We start from the raw sequence: 26,318 nt of genomic DNA, 5'->3' as shown, positions 1-26,318 counted from the left end.
ATAATAGGCGTAATGAATGATGAACCAAAAATTATATATTCATAGATTCCCATCAAAGCAGTCGACCTAATTTAATTGCCTGGCTGTTACAGTTCATTGGAATTCTGTTGAACAAACAATGAAAAAGGTAATTGGACATTTACTTCCTGAAGAATGACCTCCCACACTGTCCTCTAATACAAGCATGCATCTTTATGACAAACTGTTGGTTTAGCATGTCATGTAACTTGTTTACATCTGATAATCGAGCGTGATGCTAAAGCACCGATGTGGTCTGAGATATATCTGCCCCTATATTTGTCTTGTGGCTTGTCAAGAAATATATGTCAACACTCAACTCCTCAAGGTACACCTCTTTAGCCTATGCTATCATCTAAAATATATAGTCCTGCAAGGTGTTACACATTTGATCATTAGCCACATATACAGAAGTACTAAGGCACCCAATGCAATGGATGAACAAACACAAAAATAAGCAAAAGGATGTCAACCGGATCCAGCTGGCACTTTAAGATGGAAGGCAATCTAACTGCAGAATACTCATCTTTAGTAATAAGTGTAAATCCAATGCAGTTACAGATCATTTATACACTTTTTAAACAAAATTCACATGTTTATGTTATAAACTTTGCCTCATGTCTATTGAATAAGGAATATTTCAATTTATTTTTCAAGTGGCACCCGGCTTAAGCAGAATTTGGATGTTTAAGTCGATTCAATGTGTGTTTATTTTCTGTTGTCGCATTGGTAAACAAAATCTAAAATCATCCTTCATCACTGCGGGCAAACCCCTTAGAGGCTGACCAAATGTAGGTTAAAAAAGTAAACACTTATTCTACAAGATTATAAGCATGACCCTGTCACTTTCCTCTGGATCACCAGGTGTGAGATACAACAGAGAGACAGTAAATGGTAAAGGCAGAAATCCCCTCACAACACAAAGGCACATTAAAAGCCCATGCATCTGTCCAAACAGTGCAGGGAGGTAAGAGAAAATGACTCACAACGCATCCAGGTCAGTCATTCACTAACTTACCCGTCAACAAATGGCACCACTCTAGCCAACACAGAGTCTACTCGCCTCAATGAGCCATTTAAATCAGTTTAACTGAAACACAGCAAAAACACATTCAACGTCCATCTAACTGCAAGGGAATCTTTGCCATTCCACTGTGTCTTTCTTATGTCTCTAAGCAGAGCTCAGTGAACAAACCACTGGCATTTGGTTGAGGAAATCTGACCGGATGTTCATGCCAGGCAAGCACTTCTAATGAGCCAAGCTGGACCAAGCCTTTTTATTTCAGATAGAAGCACTTATCTGCTTTGACAACTGCAAGTTCCTTCATGGGGAAAAGAAAGGAGGGGGGCCCAGCAGCACATGGTGACTGTAGCATGCAATGGCATGCACGCCTGGGGATGAAACAGCCATGACCTCTTTAAAGAAATGATGGTCCATACCACCAAGATGTTTGAGTGGCTTTAGATTTAATAATAATAATAATAATACATTTAATTTGTACTGCACTTTACCTTCATAATGAAACTCAAAGTGCTATATTATTAATAACATAGAACACACAACATAATGAAAATAGTAAGAGTTAAAATTAAAAATCCTTCCTGAATAGAGTGTTTTTAGGCCTTTTTTAAAAAGAGACACTAGGGTCTGTGCTGCCCTCAGATGGTTAGGAAGGCTGTTTCACAAGCGTGGTGCAGCAGAGCAGAAGGCTCAATCCCCCATGGTGTGGAGCTTAGTAATGGGGACCTGGAGGAGCAAGCTGCTGGCAGCTCTGAGGGTGCGGGTGGAGGTTTGTGGTATGATTAGTTCCTGTAGGGAGGGAGGCACATGTCCATTGATGGATTTGTATACGAGTAACAGGACTTTGTAGTCAATCCTGAAGCAGGCAGGGAGCCAGTGCAAAGAAAAGAGAGCTGGTGTTATATGTTCGCATTTTCACACTCTCATCAGGATCCTGGCAGTTCTGAATGTACTGGAGCTTCTGGATGCTCCTGCCAGGGATCCCTGTGAAGAGTGCACTGCAGTAGTCCAGTCTTAAGGAGATAAAGGCATGGACAAGTTTCTCTGCATCTGACAGGGTTAGAGAGGGGCGGAGTTTAGACATGTTTTTGAGATGGTACAAGAGTTTTTGCCAAGATGTCTTATATGGTCATCAAAAGTCAGTCAAACCTAACACCCAGATTAGTGACTGAGGAGGAAAGGGGAATGTCGTGGCCGTCAAAGAGATGAGGTATGGGGGGATGACTGAAATTTGAGCTGAAATTATACCTTCTGCATCCGTGAGTACACGAGGGTCTGTGTGACGTAAATTTTGTCATCAGAGAGTGTACAAGTAGGCTCTGTGCAGACATCCGGGTACCTCCAACTTATTGTGACCGTGCAGACTTGTCTGTGCTAGTCCACACAGTCACAACGCTGTCGTCTTGTAAACACCGATCTACTGCACGTGTGTAACGCATCCTTCAAGTGGACTCCAGAAAGTAGTATAACCAGAGCTACTACACGCCCGTGGTGTCCACAGCTGTCTGTGTACGCATCCACTCGGGAGAATATATGTGGCTTGAGACAGGTGCTGAGGCATGACATGGCTGCAGAAGGGCTTGAGGCAGTTTTGATGTACAACTTGGTATCATCAACATAGCAATGGAAAGACATCCCATGTCTGCTGATGACATGTCCAAGGGGGAGCATATACAGGGTAAACAGGATGGGACCGTGAACCGATCCTTGCAGAACACCACAGGTGACAGAGAGCTATGTAGACCTGCATCTTCCCCGTGAGACATATTTAGTCCTACCAGATTACAAGATCTGTAACCAGCAGAGTAAACTGAGTTTTCCTGTCAGTCAGCCCAAGGTTTATGCTAAAGAGTACACCAAACAGCAAAAAGCTTTCAAATACTCTGAGCCCATATCCAGATCTTAATCTCAAGGTCATTCTAAAAACACTTTGACTTCTCAACCTCTTTGTCTTTAAGTAGAACAGCTCATTAATCAGTTCAATCTCAATGGATGATATAAATAGGTTTATCATAAATCACATGTTCTGCCAAAATACGGTCGCACAATTTCCTCGACCTTTCTTACAACATCTACTGACTAATAATGTATTCTGTTTCGAAATTTCAGAGAGAAATCCACTAAATGCAATATGATGCATGACACTACCATCAATTTAGTATACAGATGAATTTACCGTGCGTGTTTGCTGTAGCCAGTTGGTATGTAGGTAACAGTGAAACAATATAAAATGTTGTGGTCATTTGAACATTGGTGATACCAGCATCGACCACACACACGCACACTTTATAAGCCTCAGCTTGTCCCCCTATTAAAGTCGATAACAGGATTAATGTGAATGCAATGTTGCTAACTGTGCATCACTGCATATTTTAGATATTTATCTCAGTGCGCAGAGTTAAAAAACAGACAAATGAGCTAATTATTTCCGACTATGTAAGCCAGTAAGCAGTACCTATATACTTTCAAAAAAACACCCTGACACAAAAGAGTCTGAAATACAAATATTTGGCTTTGTCAAGAGCGTGGTAGCGCATTAGCTTGCTAGCATTAGCAGCTAAGCTATCAGTTAGTTAGCTGACGTTAGCTACTTCATTGATCTTGATAATCAACGAGACGCCCACAAGACAAATACAGACACATGTCGAAAGAATGTGAATGTAATTTGGACACGAAAACTGGTACATTTTTGATCAACGTTGTGTTTTACGACCTTTATTTCCCTCTCTTTCCCCCCATCCCCCAACCCGCATTGTCTATCTCAACTTTGACTGTGAGCCAATCCTTCCAGAGAACCGAGGAAACCGTCCGATAGCAGCGACTGTTTAGGTAGCAACAAGCTAACGAGGATTGTTCAAGATGCCGGGCCTTGTTTCAACCCTGGGGGGTGGTCATTTAAATCATTTAAACCCGAATTCAAACACATGGCAATGTCAGCATCGTTCACAAATACAACCTCGAATACTATATACCACACCCCGCACATAAATATGTTTTTATTTCTGTTTTTAATTACCTGTCATTGAGCTGGTCCTCGGTCCCGGGCAACGGGTGAACCACGAAGTGTATAGATGTCATGGGGTCAATCCAAAATCACACACAGACGCGTAAAAGATGTGGGAAATTGTTATTCTTTCGATTGCTGTGTATATATGCAGATTCATAGGAATCGTTTAATGGCGAAAACCCTCGAGTTTAGATCCTAGCCTCCTCACCCACATGCCGCCATCTTAACTCTACCAAGCTTCTTCTCTGTGTGTTGATCTAGCGCACAGATGCAACCGCTCTGCTGGTTGGACCCCGAGCACACACAGGAAATGTGTTAAACTGGACGGGATTGGCTTCAAGAAGAAAGGCACGAATACTGTAGTCAAAAATACTACACTTACACACTCCGCTGTCTTTGTTCTCACCCAGTATGTCAAATGCATCTCTGTTTGTTTGCACATTCAAACACCTGCAGTCATTTTCAAGCCCATTACTGTCTACCTTTAAAGCCAAAGAAACGGTTATATATGGCTAGGTCATTTGTTTGCAAGCTGAGACAATAGAAGATCAAAACGCTAAGGCAGCAGGAGAGCAGTACATGAAAAATAGAAAATGTGGTCCTTATGCATGTTTAACTATTGCAGTAAATAATTCCACATTTTTTCCAGTCAAAACTTAAAATAAAATGTACTAATTAATTCTAGCAGTACTCTTTGCTTCCATATTGGGATTGTTAGTTCTTTATATGTGAACAAATGTAATAACTTTATTCTTGTTGATCCAGGAATGTTGTTCTGCACAAAGAAATGTTGTAAGATACCCCATATTGTCACTGTATTGGCTTGTCCAATTATTATTATTCAGGTTCCTCCACTACATTTCAAGGCCTTGTAAAATTGTAAAATAAGTAATATTATGACAGAGATTAATTCTGCAGTTATGGGGATAAACAATGATATTATACTTTGAATCCATTTGAAAAAATAAAGAAAGAAAAGTCTATGTCATGATGTGTGTGGTAGTTTTTGCTAAAAGAAGTGAGTATACAATAACTGCCACTCTGTGACCAACCAAGACTTAATATTATGTCACCATATCTTAATATTATGTCACCAAATCTTGAGGGAACAACGTGGCTATACTTGGCATATTGTCAGCATTACTTGGGGAATGGAAAAATTCATGTGAGACCCTCAATTTAATGCTGCTATTCTTAAACTGGCATTATATTTAAAACTGAACCAACTTAAATCTGAGTCCTATAAAAGGTAGGGAACGGTCTGTTCATACTGGGCTACCACCCATGAAAAACTGTTTGGCTGCAGAATTTAATCCCTGTGAAGCTCAGGAAATTATTTAAACAGCAGTGGTGCAAGTATGCTCCCCTAGTTAGAATTTTAAAAAAAAAAAAAAAAAAAAAAAAAAAAGAAAAGAAAAGAAAGAAAGAAAGAAAAGAGGAAGGAGACACAGAAATCTGGGCTCAAGGTTAACTTTGTGTATAACTGACAAAGAAAAGTCTACTTTGAGCAGTGTTTGATTCTTGGCCGATGCCCTGGATGTAAGAAGAAGAGCTGGCCTAGATATGGCAGCCAGTAGGAAAAGGAGGGGGCAGATGACCTCATCACACAGCATGGATCAAAGGATGACATTTGATATTTCATGGTCAGTTTGAAGGATTTTTTAAGTAGTCTTAAAAGATAGAAGAAAGGACATTCTCCTATCTTTTGTCCATTTTAACTCAAAAGTATGTGTGGTTAATATTGTAATCGTCTTTCTGATCTGCAACCTAATTCAATAAGAACTTATGTCTTTTTGCACCAGCAGATGGCAGGATTTACCTTTCATAATGAGAAGAGAATCAGTCTCAGAAAGCCATATGAAACAGGAACATGTTTCTCCCAATCATGCACTGCTTCTGCGAGTATTTTCCATAGACCAGAATGTACTTTACGAACATGTATACACACACCATATATACATACATAGAAAAGGTGAGAAACTAAGTGAATGGGCATGCAGACGTAAAGATTGTAGGTAGGTAGCTCCACAGCTAAATAACTGACCAGGATGGCCTATTGTCAGATATCTGATTTAAAAGAAGCTGTTGAAAAACAACTGGAACTGAAACTGTCAGGTCATGAGCTGCCATGACAATCAAAATGAAATATGACACACACAGAACATTTTCACTGCCATAGGTCAGGTTCCTCATTTATCTGGTATTTGCAGCATGAGTTCCCATGTAGCCAAAATAAACAGATAAAGACAACCAAAACCTCTTGTAACTAAAACGATAGGATCAATGAAACTTGTTTTGATACCACTCCATTATCCAGTCTGGCCTGCAGGTCAGATTGCCATGACTGAACAGATGTTGTGAAAGAATAGAATAACAGAAATGTTACATAAACTACTTATTATTATTATTTTTCTAGTAAATTAAAATGCCAATAAAATTGTATTCATATTTACTTACACAATACTTGAATTTTGTATGCATTGTCATTACTGAGCAATTATGTTTGTGTATCTAATGACACTAACAATAAATTGAAGTAATGTTTATGTTAAAATAATGGACAATACTGCAGATATTACCATTTGGAATGAAACTGTATATTTTCATTTGATCCGTTGATGTTGACTCCTGCTACAAATGCCACATGTCTCATAACCAGCAGGGACAAAAGTTTAGGAACTTTTCTGTGTGTTTACTGAGTTCAGTACAGAGGTTAATGAAGCCAGTTCCATTGCCCTGCAAACCTTGTAAACCTTTTCAAAAGTGAAGTCAAACAAAATCCCAGAAATCTCCGGAGCTATTTTTAGGTAGTTGGGCACTGGGTTATCAAATGACCTCTGATGTTGTTAAATACGGTTGCAAAGACTTTGCACTATCACTGTAGCAAGGTTAGTGGGTTTGCAGCTTTAGGAAATGAGCACATTTCAGGCAGAAAACTAATTAAATTAAAATACACCCTCAACATGGATAAAAGGCACTATAGGAATAGATTCTTCTTCATAAGGTTCTGTGTTTGAGCTATTATGAATTTTAATTCACTGTGTTACAACCCCCAAGAGAGACCCAAAGCTAAACTATCACCACAGTTAACTTATTGAACCATTCATTCATTGATCAGTTAGCCAGCACCAGCTCCTGTCATTCATGCCACAAGTATAAGTTATTCCCAGTAAGGTAACACGATCACTAGCTGAAGAGTAAGACTTTAAAATAACCCCCCTTAGTGCTGGCTGTGACATATCTTTACAGGTCCAGTGCAGAACTGACAGTCAGGGAGCAACCCTGCCTGTTAACACCAGGTCAGTCCAGGCCTCTGGCACAAACCCTCTGCCCCAAAGACTCAGTCACAGATGCTGCACAGCTTAAAGGGCATTATGCTGGCCTGCATACACATGAGGAATAAAGAGAAGTAGTGAGCTGTTCCTGGCTGCTGTCTTCTAAGAGGCTTTTAGTTTTTGGAGAGAGACAAACATCCAATTCTGTAACAGCAAAGAGTCCTTGTTGGCTGAGTCTCACTTGCCATTCAAAACAGCTTGAAAATTGGCGGATGTTGTATTGGGAAGCTATAACTTCTGGGGCAATGCAGCCACTAGATTTTATCAAGATCAGTCTGTCCATTGCACAATACCATTCCCATGATGTAAAGCTCTACTCAAATGAGCATGGCTATTGTAACTAGTTAGCACTGGCTAAGAATCTGGGTCTCCATTGCATCATGATTAAAAACTAGGGCAACCTGATTGGCCAAAGACCAGTGACATGGCACAGGACCCATGAAAAAAAAAGTTATTTTGAGCCATGACTGCTGATTCTGTGGGTTGAATCCTATCAAGATGTTTTATAGAGAAAAAGACCGTAATGTGTGATGTGACTGCAACATGAAGAATGTTTTGGTTTAAAGCTGCACTATTTTTTTTTAAATTAACAATAAATTAAATAATTTTGTGTGACATGTAAGGCGTGGTTACTAGTAACGAACCCACAGAGAATTATCACGTGACTCTGCAGTTCCCCTGAGCTAGCAGCACCCTAAAGTCTGTTTTGGATCATTGTGTTGGTTTAGATTTGTCAGGTGGCAAGAAACACAACTCCAAATTAATGTTAATATCGCAGTGTCTTCCAAATGTAGACATAGGCAACTGTTTGCTAACGCATTCGCCATACCAACTTTATAAGGTGATAAGATGTCAGTGCTGTGTTTTCAGGTTGTTCTGCTGCCCCCAAGTGGCCAAAAATAAATGAGGTAATGCACCTTTAAGTGTTTAGTAAAGTCACCTTTGATACCACAGGTCTTTTCCAAAGCTGACCCTCCCCACTCCTACTTTGTCACGGAGTGCACTCTGTTTGTAGTCACACTCTAAGCTGAATGAAGTTCCCTTCATAAAGGTGTAGGGTATAAATTCAGTGGCAAGCTTTGGGACGAACTTCACTCTCTCTGGCGGAAACAGGAACTGTTGTAACTTTTCGTCACCATGGTTTCCAATCATTATCTGTATATAAATATTTATGTAATACATTTTTATATATAGTCAGTGGTCAGTTGCAGCAATGGTTGCCATCATCCACCAGCTGTTGCAAGATGAGAGAAGATTTACCAGAAGATGTGGACCACATCATCAGTACACTCCTTGTGTAGTGATCCTTTTGTACAAGTGGAGATGAGACATTTTTCAGACATGCCATAGAAAAGATCCATTTTTAAAGACCACGTATTATGCTACAATTCAAAAACATTTTCCTTCTAGCTTCATTATTCACATCAAATATCCTGGGTTATATTGTAAATGTAAATGTAAATACAATGGCACAGTAACACTGCAAGAATTAGTGAAAGCCTGTGGTGCATTAATAGAATGTATCTGTGGTAATTACATTTGTGTACATATGTGTTTACTTCTTTCCTTTTTTAAGTTTGCAGTCAGACATATAGTCAGCTCATGCCACTGATTGGGATATAACAACCAGAGGTTGTGAACATCCTTGTCTCTGGAGATATGAAGGATACACAAAGGGACTGTCAAATCTTTTGTTTAAAATTTATTAATTTTGGAAACAACTTACAGAAGTTAGAGAGAGAGATAGATAGATAGATAGATAGATAGATAGATAGATAGATAGATAGATAGATAGATAGATAGATAGAGATATATAGATAGCTATAATGACACTACTTTAAAACATAGGTAGACATATAACATGTACTTAGACTTCAATCCCCCCAGAGAGGGCAGTGAGGTGGCAGGCTCATTACATTCACTCCACAGTAGGCCTAAGCCCATGGAGAAAAATAAATACTAATATTATAATACTAAAATTACTCCAGAGCCTCTTTGGTCATATTTCTTTTCTTTGTAAACATCTTCTTGTTTTGAATTCTTATATTTATAAGCTGTTTGGTTTCAGCAACAGTCCCTGTAAATATATAGCATTTTACAATCAAATCAACACGTCTATGATTTTCTAGACTAGAGAATGGTATATTTGATCCTAAATACAATGTAACCTATAAGTTTTTAACATCTGCGTGGCAATATTAAATGTCTATGTTAGTTTGAGCAGTTTGAGTAAATGTTTTTACAGGTAGTTGCACAGAACTTAATATTTGTATGGAGCATCTCCCATGATGAACACAATATGCGTTGCACATGCTCAGTAAGTCAGCATTGATGCAGGCTTGTAAGAGAGTTTTATAACCCTCTTCCACTCCCTGCTAATTGGTTTGGGATGGCACTTAATATGGCAGACCCTCCACATGCAAACAAAGTGGAAGTGGGTAGAGAGAGGGTTTGGGGTGACTTTGGAAAAGGCCCCACCATTAGATGGCCCCAAACTAAGAACATGGTAGTTTCGAATACCCCTTCAGAAAGTAATGTAAAATTAATTACACTTATGAGTAATGAGCCCAATCATTGAAGAACATTAGTTAATTGCAGCATTGCTGCAGTAACATTATACAACAAAGCAAATGTAAAAATAAGCATTAGTAAATTTCAACAACAATGTTACTTACAGAAGTGTGAACAAAGCTTGATTAGAGTTTATAATGCATGCATAAAACAGCAAAACCTAATGAGATAACTTTTTAAAAGTATTTTACTCAATATATACTCAGAATATACTCAATTTAACTACAAATGAATTTGAATAAATGAACAAATTTCATACTGGATTTGCTGTAGAAGCTACAAAAAGCTATACATACATACACATACATATCTAAAGTTCCTTGGAATTCCGAGCATTATATTGTAACACAATATAGCAATTACATATTTCTGATTTTGAAATATGAACTATTTGCTGTCCTCTTGGGCTGAGCTACTGTATATTAGGGCTGCAGTTAACAATTATTTTCATTATTAATTAATCTGTCTATTATTTTCTCGATTAATCAATTAGTTGTTTGGTCTATAAAATGTCAGAAAATGGTGAAAAATGTTGATCACTGTTTCCAAAAGCCCAAGATGATGACCTCATATCAATGCATGTTTTGTGCTTTCTTGTATCGCAGGTGACCTTCAGTTGCGGCTGCTGCTGTCCCATGGTCCAGCTTGACGTCAAATGCTACCACTATTATTATTAGTCATATTTGCCCATTGGTACCACTATTATTATTAGTCATATATCTATTATTATTATTGTTGTTATTGATATTATTATTGTTGCTGTGCTTCTCTGTGTCTCTCTCTCCCCTCTACCCTCTCCCTCTTTCTATCGCAACCCAACCAGTCGAGGCAGATGGCCGCCCATCTAGAGCCCCGTTCTGCTTGAGATTTCCTCTTGTTAAAGGGGAGTTGTTCCTTTCAGCTGTCGACAAGTGCTGCTCCTGGGGGAATGTTGGGTCTCTGTAAATTAAAGAGTACAGTCTAGACCTGCCCTATGTGAAAAGTGCCCTTAAATAACTTCTGTTTTGATTTGGCGCTATATAAATAAAATTGACTTGACTTAACTTGACTTCAAATGTCTATTTTTGTCCCAACCAACAGTCCACAACCCAAATTTATTCAGTTTACTGTCATAGACGACTAAAGAAACCAGAAAATATTCACATTTGAGAAGCTGGAACTAGAGAATTTTGCCAATTAATCGATTATCAAAATAGTTGCCAATTAATTTAATAGTTGTCAAACTAATCGATTAACTGACTAATCATTGCAGCTCTACTGTATATTCCATACAGAAAAATTATGATGGCAACAATGTGCCATAAGGATTTATTTAGTATTGTTTCATTTATCGTTACTGATGTTGCTGGAGTGAAAAAAAAATCCCTCTGACACATTGCTCTATATTTTAAGATATAGGTCTACACTGTGAATACTAATAAGATACAGGTTTAAGAGTGGATGAATTACTTATGTATTCTGATAAGCATTTCAAGAAACCAAAGCAGAACTGCAAACAACTATTTCAGTTTTTGTAGATGCTTCAAAATCAGTGTATAAAGATGTCAATAAAATTAAATATTTAAAGAAAAAAATACATGAATATAGAATTATTTCTCTGTTCTTTTCTGGCAAATCATTCCTGGATATGCTTTTGAGGAACATCCCACAGTGCCAGACACAGTCAAAGTGCCATGCGTCTGTGTGTGTATTTCTCCATTGTGTGTCTACAGCCGGCCTTTTGTTCTGGATCTCTGTGCTGTGCAGGAAGGTCTAGACAGCTGACACTTACCTAATCCATGGGGCTGCCTGAGGCCATCTCCTGTTGGCTGACCTCTTTCTCACACAAAGGACAGGAGGCCTTCTAATTGAAAAAGCTGGGGGAAAAAAAAGATAATGAAAACATTTACAGAGGTAAGAAAGTGAAGTCACTTAGGTAACTCCACAAATTTTGACAATGTAGCTAGGTAATGATTCTTACAATTTAACAAATGAGAAATGGAGTTTCAGAGGAATTTCTAAAAGAAGGAAATAAATGTGTGTCTCATATGAAGTGAGTGATAAATCATTGTCCAATTAATGAAGAAGGTTTGATTTATATTTAAATCATTTCAAAATTATAAGAGCAAAATGTCTGTCCCATTAAATGTCCTCCCATTAAAACAAGTTTAACTGTTTTAAGCTAATATAATCTATCGTTTCAAATCACTTAAAATATCTAAATTGCTATTATGCTACATGTTCAGAGACATTTTTCTTCTTCTTTCTTTTTATATTAGTCTGCATTCAATTTATTGTTAAAGTACTTCTGTGAAATTGCCAAATAAATGAAGTTTACTAAGCTATTATTGATATATATAACTTCCATCTTTTTGAAAGAATGGCCTTATATGAAAGCAGATGTGATCCATCATCCAGTAAAAAACTTTTAAACTTTTAAAAGCTCGAACAGCATTAGCTAGACCTACAGCAGACATACAGACCTCCATCTAATATCATTTACAGCCAAAACTTCCAGTTCATGCAGAAAATTTCTGGAGACAAATTCTGCCAATTACAATTGTCAATGCATTATTATTTGGTCAGTGACACATCAAAATTGAAAATAAACTGCACTCTGAATACTTTTAACCCTGACCTTCAAATTACTGGGAGGGAAAAAAAAAGTTTAATATTCAGCCTTTAATATTGCATCTTGCTAAAATGATGATCAGCATCTGTTTTTCAACTGCATCACTCCAAAATCTGATTAGTCATAGAAGGTGTGTGTCTTCTCCAGCTGGTCTAGAGGGTGTTAAGTGACTCATCCAAGGCAATGGTGTGTATTGGGGAGGTGGGAGGTGGGGGGTGAGGGGGTGAGGAGGGGGGGGGGTAGGATAGGAATGTTTTTCACACGCCCATGCTGTTGTGTACCACGCTGCCTCCACGGTGCCGTCAGCCCCCGATCACGCACCGACTCCCTCTCCCATTGGCCGGCGCCTAACACACCTTTGCGTGCCATTGGGCGACGCGGTAAGCCACGCCCTTCTTTTCCCCACCGCGTTTGAAACGATGAATGGGAGCGAGGCTGAGGAGAAACAGACAATTTCGGGTTAAAGTGGTCCCGCAAGACTCCAAGGACGAGTAGTCAGCAGTTAAACCGGTTCCCTGAACACTACTCACAGACTCACATAGATGTAAGTAAATCATTTTAATTCCTACAATGTCATGTCAAGTGCTTTATGTCGACAAACTTGTCAATTATCACAATTATATAAGTTATATGAGCGCTTGATGTTAATGGGGAAAAACACAAATTTATATTGTTCTATTAGATAATGGCTTTTAGTTTATAATGACACATAATGATGTGCGTCAAGCGTCTTCCATCACCAGCTTGTCTAGGTCATATAATGTCACGAAGTCATATACAGCATGTCACTGATGGGTATTGAGTTGTGTGATGATAACTGTACTGTGTGTGTGTGTGTGTGTGTGTGTGTGTGTGTGTGTGTGTGGTGGTTTATCTATGCTGGGCCAGGTCAGGTCAGGGAGAGGTGCTTAGGTGTTGTGTGACTGTTTGTGTAAGTAGTAGCACAGTTGGTGCTTTTGTCAAGAAGAGAAGTAGGTGAAAGGGCCCCAGTGCTGAAGAGCAACAGCTGATCATGCTCACTTCACATGCTCCTTTAAAGTTCTTCACAAGACTACCTTGTGCTCTGTTTTGAAAAATAATAATCAAAATTAAATCAAAGAACAGTCTAGAGTGTTTTCTTATGCTTATTTTTGCTCTTTTACCACAGTTGCACCATGGAAATCGAGGAGCCACACTCGCACATCCAGGGTGAATTACAGCCTGCCCCTATGGGTGCAGGTGACATGGAGGCTGTGGAGGCGCTGATGTCCATGACGAAGCACTGGAAGACCAGGAGCTTCAGGCTCAGACACTTCAGACCCCCAACTCCCTCCTCAGACTGCTCAGAGGACGACTCTGCCCCCCCTGGGCCTACTGCGCTACAGGACTCTCCTCTGGTAAGTGATCCATATGTGTTCACGGTTGTCAAGTCAGGCCAAGGAACCAAGGCTTTTGCATAACCAGGCCTAGAAGTATTTGTAGTGTTGTCTATGCTCTCCCACTTGTACAAACTTTCATCTACTTGAATTTAGATGGTGAAGTCATCTCCAGTCTTCTCTTAGCAAAGCAACACAACTTTTATCCTAATACTGCATGTGGCTCCAGGCCTTCAGTGTCAAGTTAGTGTATGTTATTACAAATGTTTTTGTGTATCGGTGCAGAATTTATAAATGAGTCACATAAATTATTAATACATCTCTTTTCATTTCCTTTCAGTGTATGACACCGCCATACAGCCCGCCCAACTTTGAGGCCACCCATCCACCCTCATTAGTGTCCCTTCATCAACCTTCAGAAGAGACTCTTCCACACACACACACTCCTGCTTCTCGGCAGCTGTTCCAGTGCACCAGTGTAATCCGCCACACTGCAGATGGCCAGCATTGTTCCTGTAATGTTCATCCTGTGTCTAGGGAAGACAGGCTCACTCAGGTGCACACAAAAGACTCTGACACAGATTTGAACTCTAAAGTAAGGCTGGATAGTAGAGACTCTGAGGAGAATATTATAATGCAGTCTGACTCTAATGCTGCCACGCCACAAAAACCAGTCACTGAGACTTTGCCAAATGTGGGTGAAGCCAGCCAAACCCAGATGACTGTTTCAGGCTCGGATAATAAATCAGACACACCCCAGTCTGTCTCCTCTGTCCAGGCTGGTATTGCTGGGGTCTCTCCTGTGCCTGTCTACTGCAAGATCCTTTCTGTCTCACCTTCGTCTACCAGCACCACTATTATGCACAAACCTGTCACAGCTGATATTCAGCAGCCACAACAACACTTATTACCTATCCCATCAGCGATCACCACGGTGCCCGCACATCAACAACAGCAGCACCAACAGCAACAGGGTTCTCCTGCCCAGGTCTTCCTCTTTGGGGGTCAGGTGGCAAAAGGCCCTGTAATGCTTCTAGTCCCGCAGCCAGCTGTTCCTACTCTCTACGTTCAGCCGGCGCTTGTGACCCCCGGTGGCACCAAGTTACCAGCCATCGCCCCTGCGCCCGGCCGTGCCTTGTTGGAGCAAAGACACACCCCGCTGCAGCCAGAAGTGTCCCGTGTGCGCAGTCACATTTGTCCCCATGAGGACTGCAGCAAGACCTACTTCAAGAGCTCTCACCTCAAGGCCCACATGAGGACACATACAGGTAAGAGATAAAGGATTTAAGTGTAGAATTTGACAATTGTAGGACCAAATATATTATTAAATGTACCTGTACCTTATGCAGAAAATCAGTAAAAAGAGGACAGTGCTGCAAGATAAAAATATCAAACATGGGATCTTATTATACCACTGTTGGATAATATTTTAAAAAAGGCCTCAATTTCCACTTCACTGTCTGTGTTCCAACAGGTGAAAAGCCCTTCAAATGTAAGTGGGAGGGCTGTGAGCGGCGATTCTCACGCTCCGATGAGCTGTCTCGCCACCGTCGAACCCACACAGGAGAGAAAAGGTTTGCCTGCCCCATGTGCCTCAGCCGCTTCATGCGCAGTGACCACCTGGCCAAACACGCCCGGCGACACCTAGCAGCGAGGAAGACACACTGCTGGACATTAGGGGGCACCCAGTCTGCTGACCTCATTGTCTCGGCAGCTGTCTGACTGAAGGGATCTGAATGAGAGACAGAAGGAAGACTGTGAAACTGTAAAATTGAATGTAAGGCTTTATGCAACTGAGTCTAAGTTGCATGTAAAGTCTGTGCTGCCTTTTTTTTTTACTGTTATTTAATGGTTGAAGTTGAATATAAATGTAGTTATGAGACAGTTTATATTTCATTTCCCACAACTGTATCGCCTTAAACTGAGCAATTACTATGAAAATATTGACTGTAGATAGTATTTTGTAAGTAATTTTCACAATAGTTTTACAAATTATGCTAGATGTATGTTTATCTTTCAGTGATTTTTGACCAAAGAATGTTGAATATTGTTTTTTTTGTGCCACATGAGAATCTTTGTTTCAAAATTATTTTGCACAATGCTATTTTCTTACAGGGAAAACAGAATTCTTTATTAAACTTGAACACATGTACACTATTTTCTCTTGGTCAGTGAATTTGTCCAGATTTCTTTTAGTTGAGTTTATTTCGTGTCCTGCTCAACCAGTCAGTGAGGCAGACTGTTCCAGTAGGAGCTAGTTTGAACTACTTTATATACAGCTAGTTTAGTCCAGTGGTTCCAAACCCAGGGGTCAGGCCCCTCCAAAGGGTCACCAGATAAATCTGAAGGGTCATGAGATGATTAATGGGAGAGGAGAGAAGAGAACACAAAGTTCTGATACACAATCCTGTTTTCAGTTTCTGGACTTTTTATCTAATCGTTGATTTTTTTGGTGAAACATTGGATCATTTGAACATTTATTGAAATGAAACCATGTAAGGAGTTTAGAGGGAAAAGTCACTATTTGGTGGAGCTGTTAACAACTCAGACATCTGAAATGTGACCCCGACTACTCACTGCTTTTTGTAAGACGTCAAAAACCAAAAAGGTTGGAAACCACTGGTTTCATCTTTAACAATGTGTTGTATTTTAAAAGCTTGTTATATTATCCATTGTGTCAAATCTTCATCTGAAAAATGACTAAAGCTGTCAAATAAATGTAGTGGAGTAGAAAGTACATTTCCTTCTGAAATGTAGTGAAGTGGAGGTATAAAGTAGCATAAAATGGAAATACTCAGTAAAGTACCTCAAAACTGTACTTAAGTACTTCAGTAAATGTACTTGGTTACTTCCCACCACTGTTCTAGAAAGAGCTTCAGTATTTTACAGGCATCTGCAAAGACTTTAGTATAACTCACTTTGTTCAGAGGTGATCTGACCCCTGTGAGAGATTTAGCTCATCAAACCAGATCTACTTCAGCCTGTGATCACATTATCCAGGATGAGAATTGGATTAAGTCATCAGGTTATGAAACTATCTTTGAGAAAGAGGTATCAATTATTAAGATGTGTTTGAACAGCTGCTGCAAGGCTTCACTGTACACATCATTTATGGTCTGCTATGATTATAAAACTGTCACAGTGACTCAGTCTGGTCAATGAGGTGTTTATTACTGTTCATTTTGACAAGCACAGCTACAAGTTAATTCATCATGCCTTAGACACAGATTGGAGGACAACTTCAAAGATATGATACATGCTGTGCAACTTGCACAGTTAGGGAGTAATATTCTTTCAACACAATCATAAATGTTGAAAAATATCCTTAAACAAATACAATAGAAATAGCAAAATTGATTCTTGCATTATAAATGTTTTTTAAAGATGCCATTCCACGTCAGCTGATTCGTTATCCATCAACACTTTCTTTGTTCCATCTGAAGCACATGCTAATTAACTTGCTTTGCTATCATGGCGTAGCAGTTACCTGCCAGTCCTTCACTAGTCTGGGAGCTAGCCAAGGTAGCGCTCTGCACTTTGGTAAAAAAAAACACTGAAACACCATTTTACTGGTGAACACTGAGCCATTAGCTTCCCAACCACACTGGATTTTTCCAGGAGTGGATTTCATAGAGACACTGTACATTGATCACACTGGTTTTATTTACAGCATCACACAGATGAGTAAATGCACCTTCATATACAAGCCTCCATTTCAAAACACCGAGAAGGACAAATGATTTTAAATGTAATAATGGAATTAAGTTCTCATCACAAAAAAATAAACAATACAACCAATTAAAATCATAAATACACATCTTGTAGCAAAGCATCCTACAAGATCAGAACTGTAGTTCTGTTTAAATACACTGCTTCACTCAGGGATACATTTCTTACTTTACAAGACTGGCAACAGCAATTGAGACTATAGATAATACATTTTTCAAATATAATCATTTAAAATCATTATATGTCTACTGTATGAGTGTAAACTGTATTTCATAGCAAAGGGAAGAATGCATCTGTCTTTTTGGAGTCATCCATTTTGTTGCATACTAATTACTTAACATCTACTTGGGTGTTCCAGGTCTAATCAGATACTACACTGTACATTGAGGTTTGCGAGATGAATCCAGGCTGGTCCCAGCAATTTCAAGCACTATCTGCACTGTTGGTTCAGTTCATCCCAGTGGAATGTAGACCAGGGGAAACTAGCAGCAGAAACCAGTGGAGGAAAGAAGCCTTCCTGTCCTGGTCTGATGATTGCTAAGCTGGGACAGAGAGTGCAGCCTCTGTTTGGCAGGAATTGAGGAAATAAGGGACCAATGAGAAGTTCTTCAGTGTAGCCTCCTGGGTGACACCAGTGTCCTGCATCTCAAACCTGGTGGAGGAAAATGAATCACAGTTGAGGACTAAAATTGCACATTATAAGGGTTTCTCTCAAGTCCAAGTTAAAAATATTTCACCATTGAATTTCTTACCAGTCTCTAGAGGAGATGACATAGTATACAGGCGGTGTGGGTGAGTCAGTGGAGGTGCAGAGTGGCTGACCCAGACTGTAGGCCCCTGCATGGGAGAACATGAGCCAGTCTCCAATGTTGAGCTCAGGCAACAGACAGTGCTCCACGACCTGGTCCAGGTCATCACCAGAGGGACCCCACAGGCTGCTGCTGAACATGGGAGCATCTAGTGCGGTATTCTGTTGGCACAGAAAGTAAAGATTGTCTGTTAATACATGTAGTACAACAATACTTTTCATGAACTAACGTGAGTTGTATTTAAAGGATCAGTGTGTAGGATTTAGTGGCATCTAGTGGTGAGGTTGCAGATTGCAATCAACTGAATACCCCTCCCCCTCCTCTTCTAAGCATGTAGGAGAACCTAAGGCCCTCTCTAGAGCCAGTGTTTGGTTTGTCCGTTCTGGGCTACTGTAGAAACATGGCAGTGCAAGCGCTCCCTATGTAGATTTAAAGGGCTAATTCTAAGGTAACAAAAACACAGTGATTCTAATTTTCAGGTGATTATACACTAATTAAAGCATACTTATGAATATTATAGTCCATTTCTGCCAAGTTTGTTCCACTAGATATCACTAAATTCTACACACTGCATCTTTAAAGTAGCCAAAATAGCACACCTCTCATGTTGAGGCCACTGCTTGTCACATTTATTCCAGTAGACTGGTTAACGGTTTAGCTAACTTTTAATCTTCACCTTTTGAAATTAATTGTATTTTACACAATCTAAACGAATGTAATTATGCAAACTGCAGGTAGTGCAGTTCACATGGGTGTTGACTGGGTAGGCTGTCATACTGTAGTGTGTACGTTAACTATGGGTTATGTGTGAACAGGACAATAAAAACACTTCAGTTTTTACTGTCAACTCTCATTGGACCATCCCATATAGAAAAAGGTTGAATGAAAGAATGATCTGTGGCTACGTCTTGACCCACAGAGAACCTTTGAGATCAACTCACCTTGTGAACAGATGGAGCAGCAATCAGTGTTTCAGCAAGTTTGCTGGCAAACGATCCATACACTCCCTCATTCATGAAGTACTGAAACTCTGGCTCATCATCAGGAGATGGATCATCTGTTCAGCAACAACAAATGTGTGAGTGTAATGGATTCTTTCACACATTTGTGGAGTTTTCTTGTTGGTGCTGTTTTTAGGTTGACTTTAGTCATAATCCTCACTGTGTACTGTCTGTACTGTCTACTATCTATCTGTGAAAATGAATATCATGCCACTGACCGTGTTCCTGGTCCTGGCGATCGCGTGCCACCACCTCCTTGGAGATGATGTTGGTCGCCAGGGTGAAAGCAGAGGACACAAAGTAGCCACCAGGTTCAGCAATGATGGAAACTCCAGTAGAAGGAGGGAAGTATAGGTCCACCATAGACATAACTGCACTATTGATCTGCAAAAGAGATGAGGATGGTAACAAAGTCAAGTAGGCAGGTCTTTCACATTCACATTTAAAACATTACTTGATCACATTGTCAGCTTTGCAGAGTGGTTTAAAAAGGACCTTTGACTTGCTGACTATGATTGGGTTGTATGATGTTGCATTTTTTCATCACAGTAAATCTTAAATATTGAATGGTAAAGTGTACTGACCAATTCCAGCTGGGTCTCAGAGCCGCTGAAGCCGCCTCCAATGTCCAGGATTTTCATATTGAAGCCAATTTCCTCCTAAAGCAGATAAAGTTTGTAAATGTATAACCAACACAGTTATTGCCAAAGCACTGAGAGCAAGAGTGTTTCTGGACCAGTGTCCAAAACACAACAGTGAAGATAGAAGCCAATGGATATGGCAGTCACTGAACTGAACAGTTTAACTAGCTACATAATATATAACTTTACTCACTCCCATATCAAAGACACAACGAGCATCAGAGATGGCATGAACATATACGTGGTCATCCTCACAAGGGCTGGAAATTAGAGACCTGTGGGGGGACACAAAGAGGCTGTTACAGGTTGCACTTTGACACATTAACAACAGGTTAAAATTTTCCCACGCAGCAATTTGGAGGTTGAAATAAATAATTAGTTTAAGCGAGAGCTAAGGTAGAGAGCTGCAGTGATCAGACCACCACATAGTTAACACTATCCTCAATATCCTCCTAAATAAAGGCAGATGACTTAAGGGAGCTTCATATAATGTACAGTGCTGTCACCAGGGGTAAACTACAGTCAGTGTGCGCAAGTGCATCTTTTGCAATTTGTTGTTGAGTCAGGGGATATAATAAAGAGGGGGGAAGAAGGTGTTTTATTGTAAAAATCTTTAGGTGAAAACATTGCATTGCGACAGTTTTTCATAAAATCCTATGATCAGTATTCGCTCTACTTCACACAGTCATAGTGTATTTCTGCAGGACTTGCCTGACTCCCACCACCTGCACACCCAGCTCCTTAGCACTCTCCAGCAGATGCCTGCAGTCTTTGAGGGTACAGCCAAATGCCATGCTCATCTCGTCATCCTGGTTAGATGCTTCTGTTGAAACCTGCAGCAGCAGCCTGAAGTAAAAGGAAATAAAACACTATGATTCCTGTTTGTTGAAAAAGAAAAAATTATCAAGCCAGACTGAATGTTGACAGTGTTGAAATGGCAGCTTTAAAGTGACATGATCACAGGCAGTAGTAGCAACACTTACTTGGCATTGGGGTGGCAGCGAGAAATCTTGCGTAGCTCTGCTTCATTATCACACACCAGGAGGTCAATGCCGTTCTTAGCAGCGTATTTAATCTGGGAGACCTGTTTGCAAACACCACTGTAGATGATGTCTTCAGAGGGAATACCGTGGCTCTGCACCAACTCAAGTTCAAACTGAAATACAAAGAGACAAAGCATTACTTCTTCAATATACTCTACATGTCATCATACCATGTCCATCTTGCATGGGTTTCTATGGACAAAATGTTTGATAGAACTTTAAATGTGCAAGTGTTTTCAGGTGTGTGAGTGGAGAAGGGGAGGATACTGTCAAAAGTTATCTAACATGTTGGTGAAAGAAAGATATGGTGCAAAGTACCTTGTTGGTGCATATGAATCCAGTGCCAAGGGCAGCGAGAACTTCAATGACAGCTGGACTGCTGTTGCATCTGACAGGATAGAAGGGTCTAATTTGGGCCATGTGGGTTCGCCAGCGAACATGCTGCCTCATTATAACTCCCAGGTCTGCTACAAAGAATGCATTCTTCTCAGACTGAGGAGGAAGGAAACATACATGTAGGTGAGTCAAACAATTAACATGCAATTAGTCAACACTAATAACGTAATTACATTATCATTCTTTGCAGGTATGAAACTTTACCACAAGTAATAAACAATACAATGCAATGCAATAACTGGTGTTTAAAGAGGACCTATTATGCTCATTTTCAGCTATATATTTTTGTGGTACTCCACTAGAGTAGCTTTGCATGATTCACAGTTCAAAAAACTCCTTATTTATCTTATACTGGCCCTTTATGCAGCCCCTCAGTTCAGCCTCTGTCTCTAACAGTAAGTCTAACTCCTGTCTCTTTAAGGCCCCCCTCCTGATGAGCCCACTCTGTACTGATTGGGCAGCTTTCTGGAAGCCTGCTGAGGGGCAGCCGTATCAGAGCCGTGTTTAAGTTACTGCTGATGCAAACCCGACATTTCCTGCTTTACTGCTTTGTATTAAAAGCTTTTAAATGACTAAATAATGGAAGACTTTTATTGTGAAGAATTTACAGGAAGTGAAACGTGTTCCTCACTGAATTAGCAGAGCTTTGTTAGCAGTTGAAAAAGCGGTCCAAACAACAACAACATATGGAGATATTTGGAGCTCTTTGCTCAGCGGATCAGTTAGAAATAATGCAGGGAGGAATAGTACAAACAGAAACAGCCACAGTGATGATGATGTTTGATGAAGAGCTGCAGACAACCAGCACACCTCAAACAGGTAAACAACTTATTTTACTTTGCCCTGCTGTGTAATGGAGTTGTGACTACCCCCAAAACAATGAAAAAACGGTATAATGTTAGCGGAGCAGAGCAGTGAACTTGCACACTGTGAGTGGAGCAGATGACCATATAAAGATATCTGTCACAAGCCGACGTCGGCTTGGGCTGAAAGTAGAAAAAAACGTTGGGAACTGAGGGTTCAGAGCAGTCTGAAGCTGGTGCCTTTTGCTCACAGGGATTACTTCTACATACATTTACGTCATTATTTGACACATCGGCCACTTTTAACATGGACATCTGACATTACACACACACACATATGTGTATATATATATATATATATATATATATATACATATATACATACATGTGACTGAAAATAAGGAAAAGCATAATAGGTCCTCTTTAAGAATATTCTAAGACAGTAAGAAATCCAGATTTGTTAGCATGTGCTAAATACATGTTGTTACAGCGAGACCTCTTACCAGAGTTTGTTCATAAATGTGACTGTCAATCACATCACACAGGGCCGTGCCTCCCTCCAGAAGGCCAACAGAATACTGTGGTTCATCAACAATTCCTTTCATCCTCTCAACCGTTTTCTGCTAATCCGACAGGCATAAAGAATATGGCTAGTCCGAAGTGGTTTTGCTCGCTTCCTCTCGAGCCCCTGGGTCCTAGGCTTATGCAACAAACTGCACAAGAAAAAGAGAAAAGTCATAATGAGCCATGAAGTTCAAAAAAGAAAACAATTCAACCATATCTGGACAATGCATTTTCAATGATGGTGTCCAGCTCTTTTCTAGTTTATTCAGTAGCTGTAACCTAAACCTTTCTGATGAGATCCCTGATCAAACAAGTCATTTTCAGTGAACAACCAATCAGAGCACAGTACAGGTTCCACGTTATGGGGTAGCATTGTGGAAGGCCTATTCTTCTGAAAAGCCTCTGTGAAAACACAGAGTCTGGGGCACAGGGTTCATTTACTTTACCATCAATTACTCCCAACAATCACCATTAAGCCCAGAGCTGGTGACCCGTAAAGGGTCTTTTTGATGGCATTAACCAAGGTACAATACTGGCGGCGTCTGTGTCCCAAACTTTACTTTCAATAATGTTGCACAATACGTCAGAGAAGCACAGTAGTCTGGGCTGGACCAGATGTGACATGACTGTGGTTTTTGGAGGTTTATATAGGGAGACTAACTTGTGCCTAGAAAGCCTACTATATTTTAGACCACCATGACAAGGTCAGGCTTACTGCTGTACAAGGGCTGCAGTCACTGACAGACAGGTGTATAAGATGAGTAAAATTGCTGAATGATCAACAGCTTTAGGGCGACAAGTAGAAGCAAATCCAAGTTAGGCAACAGAGATTGTCACCACAATTTTATGTGTAACTATAAATTCCTGAAAACAACAAGTATGCTTATTGTATACACACGTCTGATCAGCTGTGTGTGAAGTACTGTGCATGAATAATGGACAGGCAGTCTGCTACAAACAAATGAACAGACAGAAGGAGAAGGGTCAATTTCCAGTGGCTCCTTGATTTCATTGTGAAGGAAAATTTAATTACTACAATTACACAAAAATTTGTAGGCTTTAATATTATAATTATTAAGTCCTCTGCTGAAACATGAGTTACAAAAGGTTGGCTGAACTTTATCATGTCTTTAAAAATCAACCAAGCCTTTATGTAACTTAGAAAATGTTTAACTATGTCACTCAACACATTTCCCTCATGAAACAGGTGATGACTTTAATGGGGACATACTAGTACAGTTAATGAATTATATTCACATTTCACTGCAGCAAGAACTGTGCTGAAAACATACATTGCAGGATTCATTATCTACAACCAAGTGATTCTCTCTTTTATTGCAACTAAATCAGAGCAAGAGAAGAACTACTGCAGATAAAAGCAGCCCAGAGCACAGCGTCCTGTTATTTTAATGGAAGAGCTGAAAATAGATCTGAAATGCTAGATCTAAAATAACTAGACTGTTTGTGATTTATCTGGGACATTCTGCTATTTATTCCCTCTGTCAGCTATGTTTATGCAACAATTTATCACGATGCATTCATTAACAATTATTATACTACGCTGTAAAGAGACACATATACGTTATAGTCACAGAATACCCTCAGTCCTGCAATCACACCTAACTTACTCACATGGATGAGTCCTGGGATGAACTCGTCCGCTATCAGCTAGGATCCCAAGGTGGCTCGGCGTTGAAGTCAAATGGCTCTCGGTATAGAGCTGCCCCTAGATCCTCTGGATAGTTGTTGTACACCTGCAAAGAGACAGATGGGGACAGGGCACAAAGGAATCAGCAACTGACAGATACAACTGAAGAGGAGAGTAACTAACATATGCTCCAGTCTTCCTTTACATAGATGCAACATTTGTGCAATAATAATGTTAAATCTATAAACTGATTAAGCAAATAATTGTAAGCAGATGAGCAGACAATATGTTGTGAGTCCTGTTTTGTAATGACAATAAAGGGAAAGCTAATGTTTTTTTTGTTGTTTTTTTTTCCTGTAATGACCATTTCCATGTTTGGAATGTTATCCTTTGCTACCATAATAAACTAAATTGACAAGAACTGATGCAATCATGACTGGCAGTTTTAAATAAACTGCGTTAGTTCACATCAGTAAACAGTGTTTTCACACAGTGGCCCTGTGATCAAGCTTCTACCAAGAGCCCCAGTTGACATTTCGTACATGAGTAACCTCGCTTGCTATTGTAACAGGTTGCTTTGCATGCATTGGTAACGTTAGCATAATCTTTTAGCATTAGCTACCTGGCTACATACAAGACAAATATCAGCAATGTTATGTGACCATTTGTCACCATTTTCCAACGATAATTCTACTTGTTAACGTTATCTTTAACTTCTTATAGCTAGTATTTATGGCTTGCAGGTAAACTACGTTACTTAACCCGTTAATTTAACAACATGCTAATTAGCGAGCTAACAACGCGGTTAGCTAACGTTACTTACGTCTGCGGAAAACCCAAAAGAGGGGACAGAACGCTTTTTCTTTTTAGGCGGAATTTTTAAAGAGTTGTGGGGTTACTAAAAGAGAAAATAGTTACTGCCATGGACGTGGTGGATTAAAGCCGAGTTATTGTCGATCGAGGTTTTGTAGGTGCGAGCTACGTATCATTTGTAACGACCGAGCGGAGGTCGAGTCAGCGGTGAGATGGACAGACAGACAGTAACAGTACCGACAGTTGCGTCAATGACACAAAAATTAACCGTTTCATATCCGGCTAAGATATCAAAATAAAATACAGATTCTGGAACTTTTTGAGTAACGCAGGTTTGAAAATGCAAATATAACATCAGTAAATGTGTATGTTTAATCTGCGGAAATTTATTTTCATAGTTAATAAGAATGAGCAATCATAACATATCTTGTTAATTATAAAACAACACTATTTCCGGTTTGATTGTGCTAAATGTGGTGGATTAACACGTTGTTGTTATGGGCGGAGTTAAGAGCTGTCAAATCCAAAGACAACGACAGCGAAAAGATAATGGATGGTGCGTCCATAAATTACTATATAGCCTAACAACAGTATAATAATAATAATAATGATAATAATTAATATTATAGTAATTTGTATTATTTTAAGATAATATCATGTAATATAGATGAATATGTTGTCTTTTCTCCATACAATTCATATAACACGAAGTTTCAGTAACTCTAAAAATCACTCCTTAGTTGACTACAATCTATAACATTAGTAACATTAATAATAATAACATTAGTATATAAGCTTAATAGACCAGTATCAAATTTAGCATGAATTACCTGGGTTACGTCTTCCTCGTGTTTCCCATGGCTCAGTAATAAGGACAAAATGCTGTCCAGTAAAGTTTGCAGAATTTTCCCTTTTTTTCTGGAGTCAAAATCAACAGTTGCAATGCATCAGTC

General features: G+C 39.6%; 3 protein-coding genes across 11 annotated transcripts in view; 1 reads left to right on the top strand and 2 right to left on the bottom strand.

Annotated features, from left to right (window-relative positions):
* Positions 1-4,324, bottom strand: part of ubr5 (ubiquitin protein ligase E3 component n-recognin 5) — a 34,431-nt gene extending 30,107 nt beyond the window's left edge. For all 8 annotated transcript variants that reach the window (XM_042423387.1, XM_042423388.1, XM_042423391.1 and 5 more), the window contains exon 1: positions 4,056-4,324. In XM_042423387.1, the coding sequence (XP_042279321.1) occupies positions 4,056-4,117 (62 nt within the window). In that variant the 5' untranslated portion in view covers positions 4,118-4,324. The remainder of the gene's footprint in view (positions 1-4,055) is intronic.
* Positions 4,325-12,882: 8,558 nt separating this feature from the next.
* Positions 12,883-16,065, top strand: LOC121905701 (Krueppel-like factor 10). Its single transcript, XM_042424156.1, has 4 exons — positions 12,883-13,107; positions 13,711-13,939; positions 14,259-15,186; positions 15,393-16,065. The coding sequence occupies exons 2-4, from the start codon at positions 13,718-13,720 to the stop codon at positions 15,638-15,640; spliced, it is 1,398 nt and encodes a 465-aa protein (XP_042280090.1). The 5' UTR covers positions 12,883-13,107; positions 13,711-13,717; the 3' UTR covers positions 15,641-16,065.
* A 1,498-nt stretch (positions 16,066-17,563) lies between these two features.
* On the bottom strand, positions 17,564-25,607 carry LOC121906231 (antizyme inhibitor 1-like). Of its 2 annotated transcripts, none has more exons than XM_042424978.1 (12): positions 25,376-25,607; positions 24,533-24,658; positions 22,844-23,053; positions 21,460-21,633; positions 21,082-21,254; positions 20,810-20,944; positions 20,292-20,373; positions 20,042-20,116; positions 19,676-19,841; positions 19,398-19,513; positions 18,400-18,617; positions 17,564-18,299 (listed from the first exon to the last, which is right to left on the bottom strand). In XM_042424978.1, exons 3-12 carry the CDS (start codon positions 22,943-22,945, stop codon positions 18,185-18,187), a joined length of 1,356 nt encoding a protein of 451 aa, XP_042280912.1. In that variant the 5' UTR covers positions 22,946-23,053; positions 24,533-24,658; positions 25,376-25,607; the 3' UTR covers positions 17,564-18,184. The 2 variants fall into 2 exon arrangements, with proteins under 2 accessions (XP_042280912.1, XP_042280911.1); XM_042424977.1 differs by having other exon boundaries at positions 24,537-24,658.
* Between the last annotated feature and the right edge of the window lie 711 nt (positions 25,608-26,318).

The sequence above is a fragment of the Thunnus maccoyii genome, chromosome 10 (assembly GCF_910596095.1).
Source record: "Thunnus maccoyii chromosome 10, fThuMac1.1, whole genome shotgun sequence".
Classification (NCBI taxonomy): domain Eukaryota; kingdom Metazoa; phylum Chordata; class Actinopteri; order Scombriformes; family Scombridae; genus Thunnus; species Thunnus maccoyii.
This window is presented reverse-complemented; position numbering and strand designations above follow the sequence as displayed.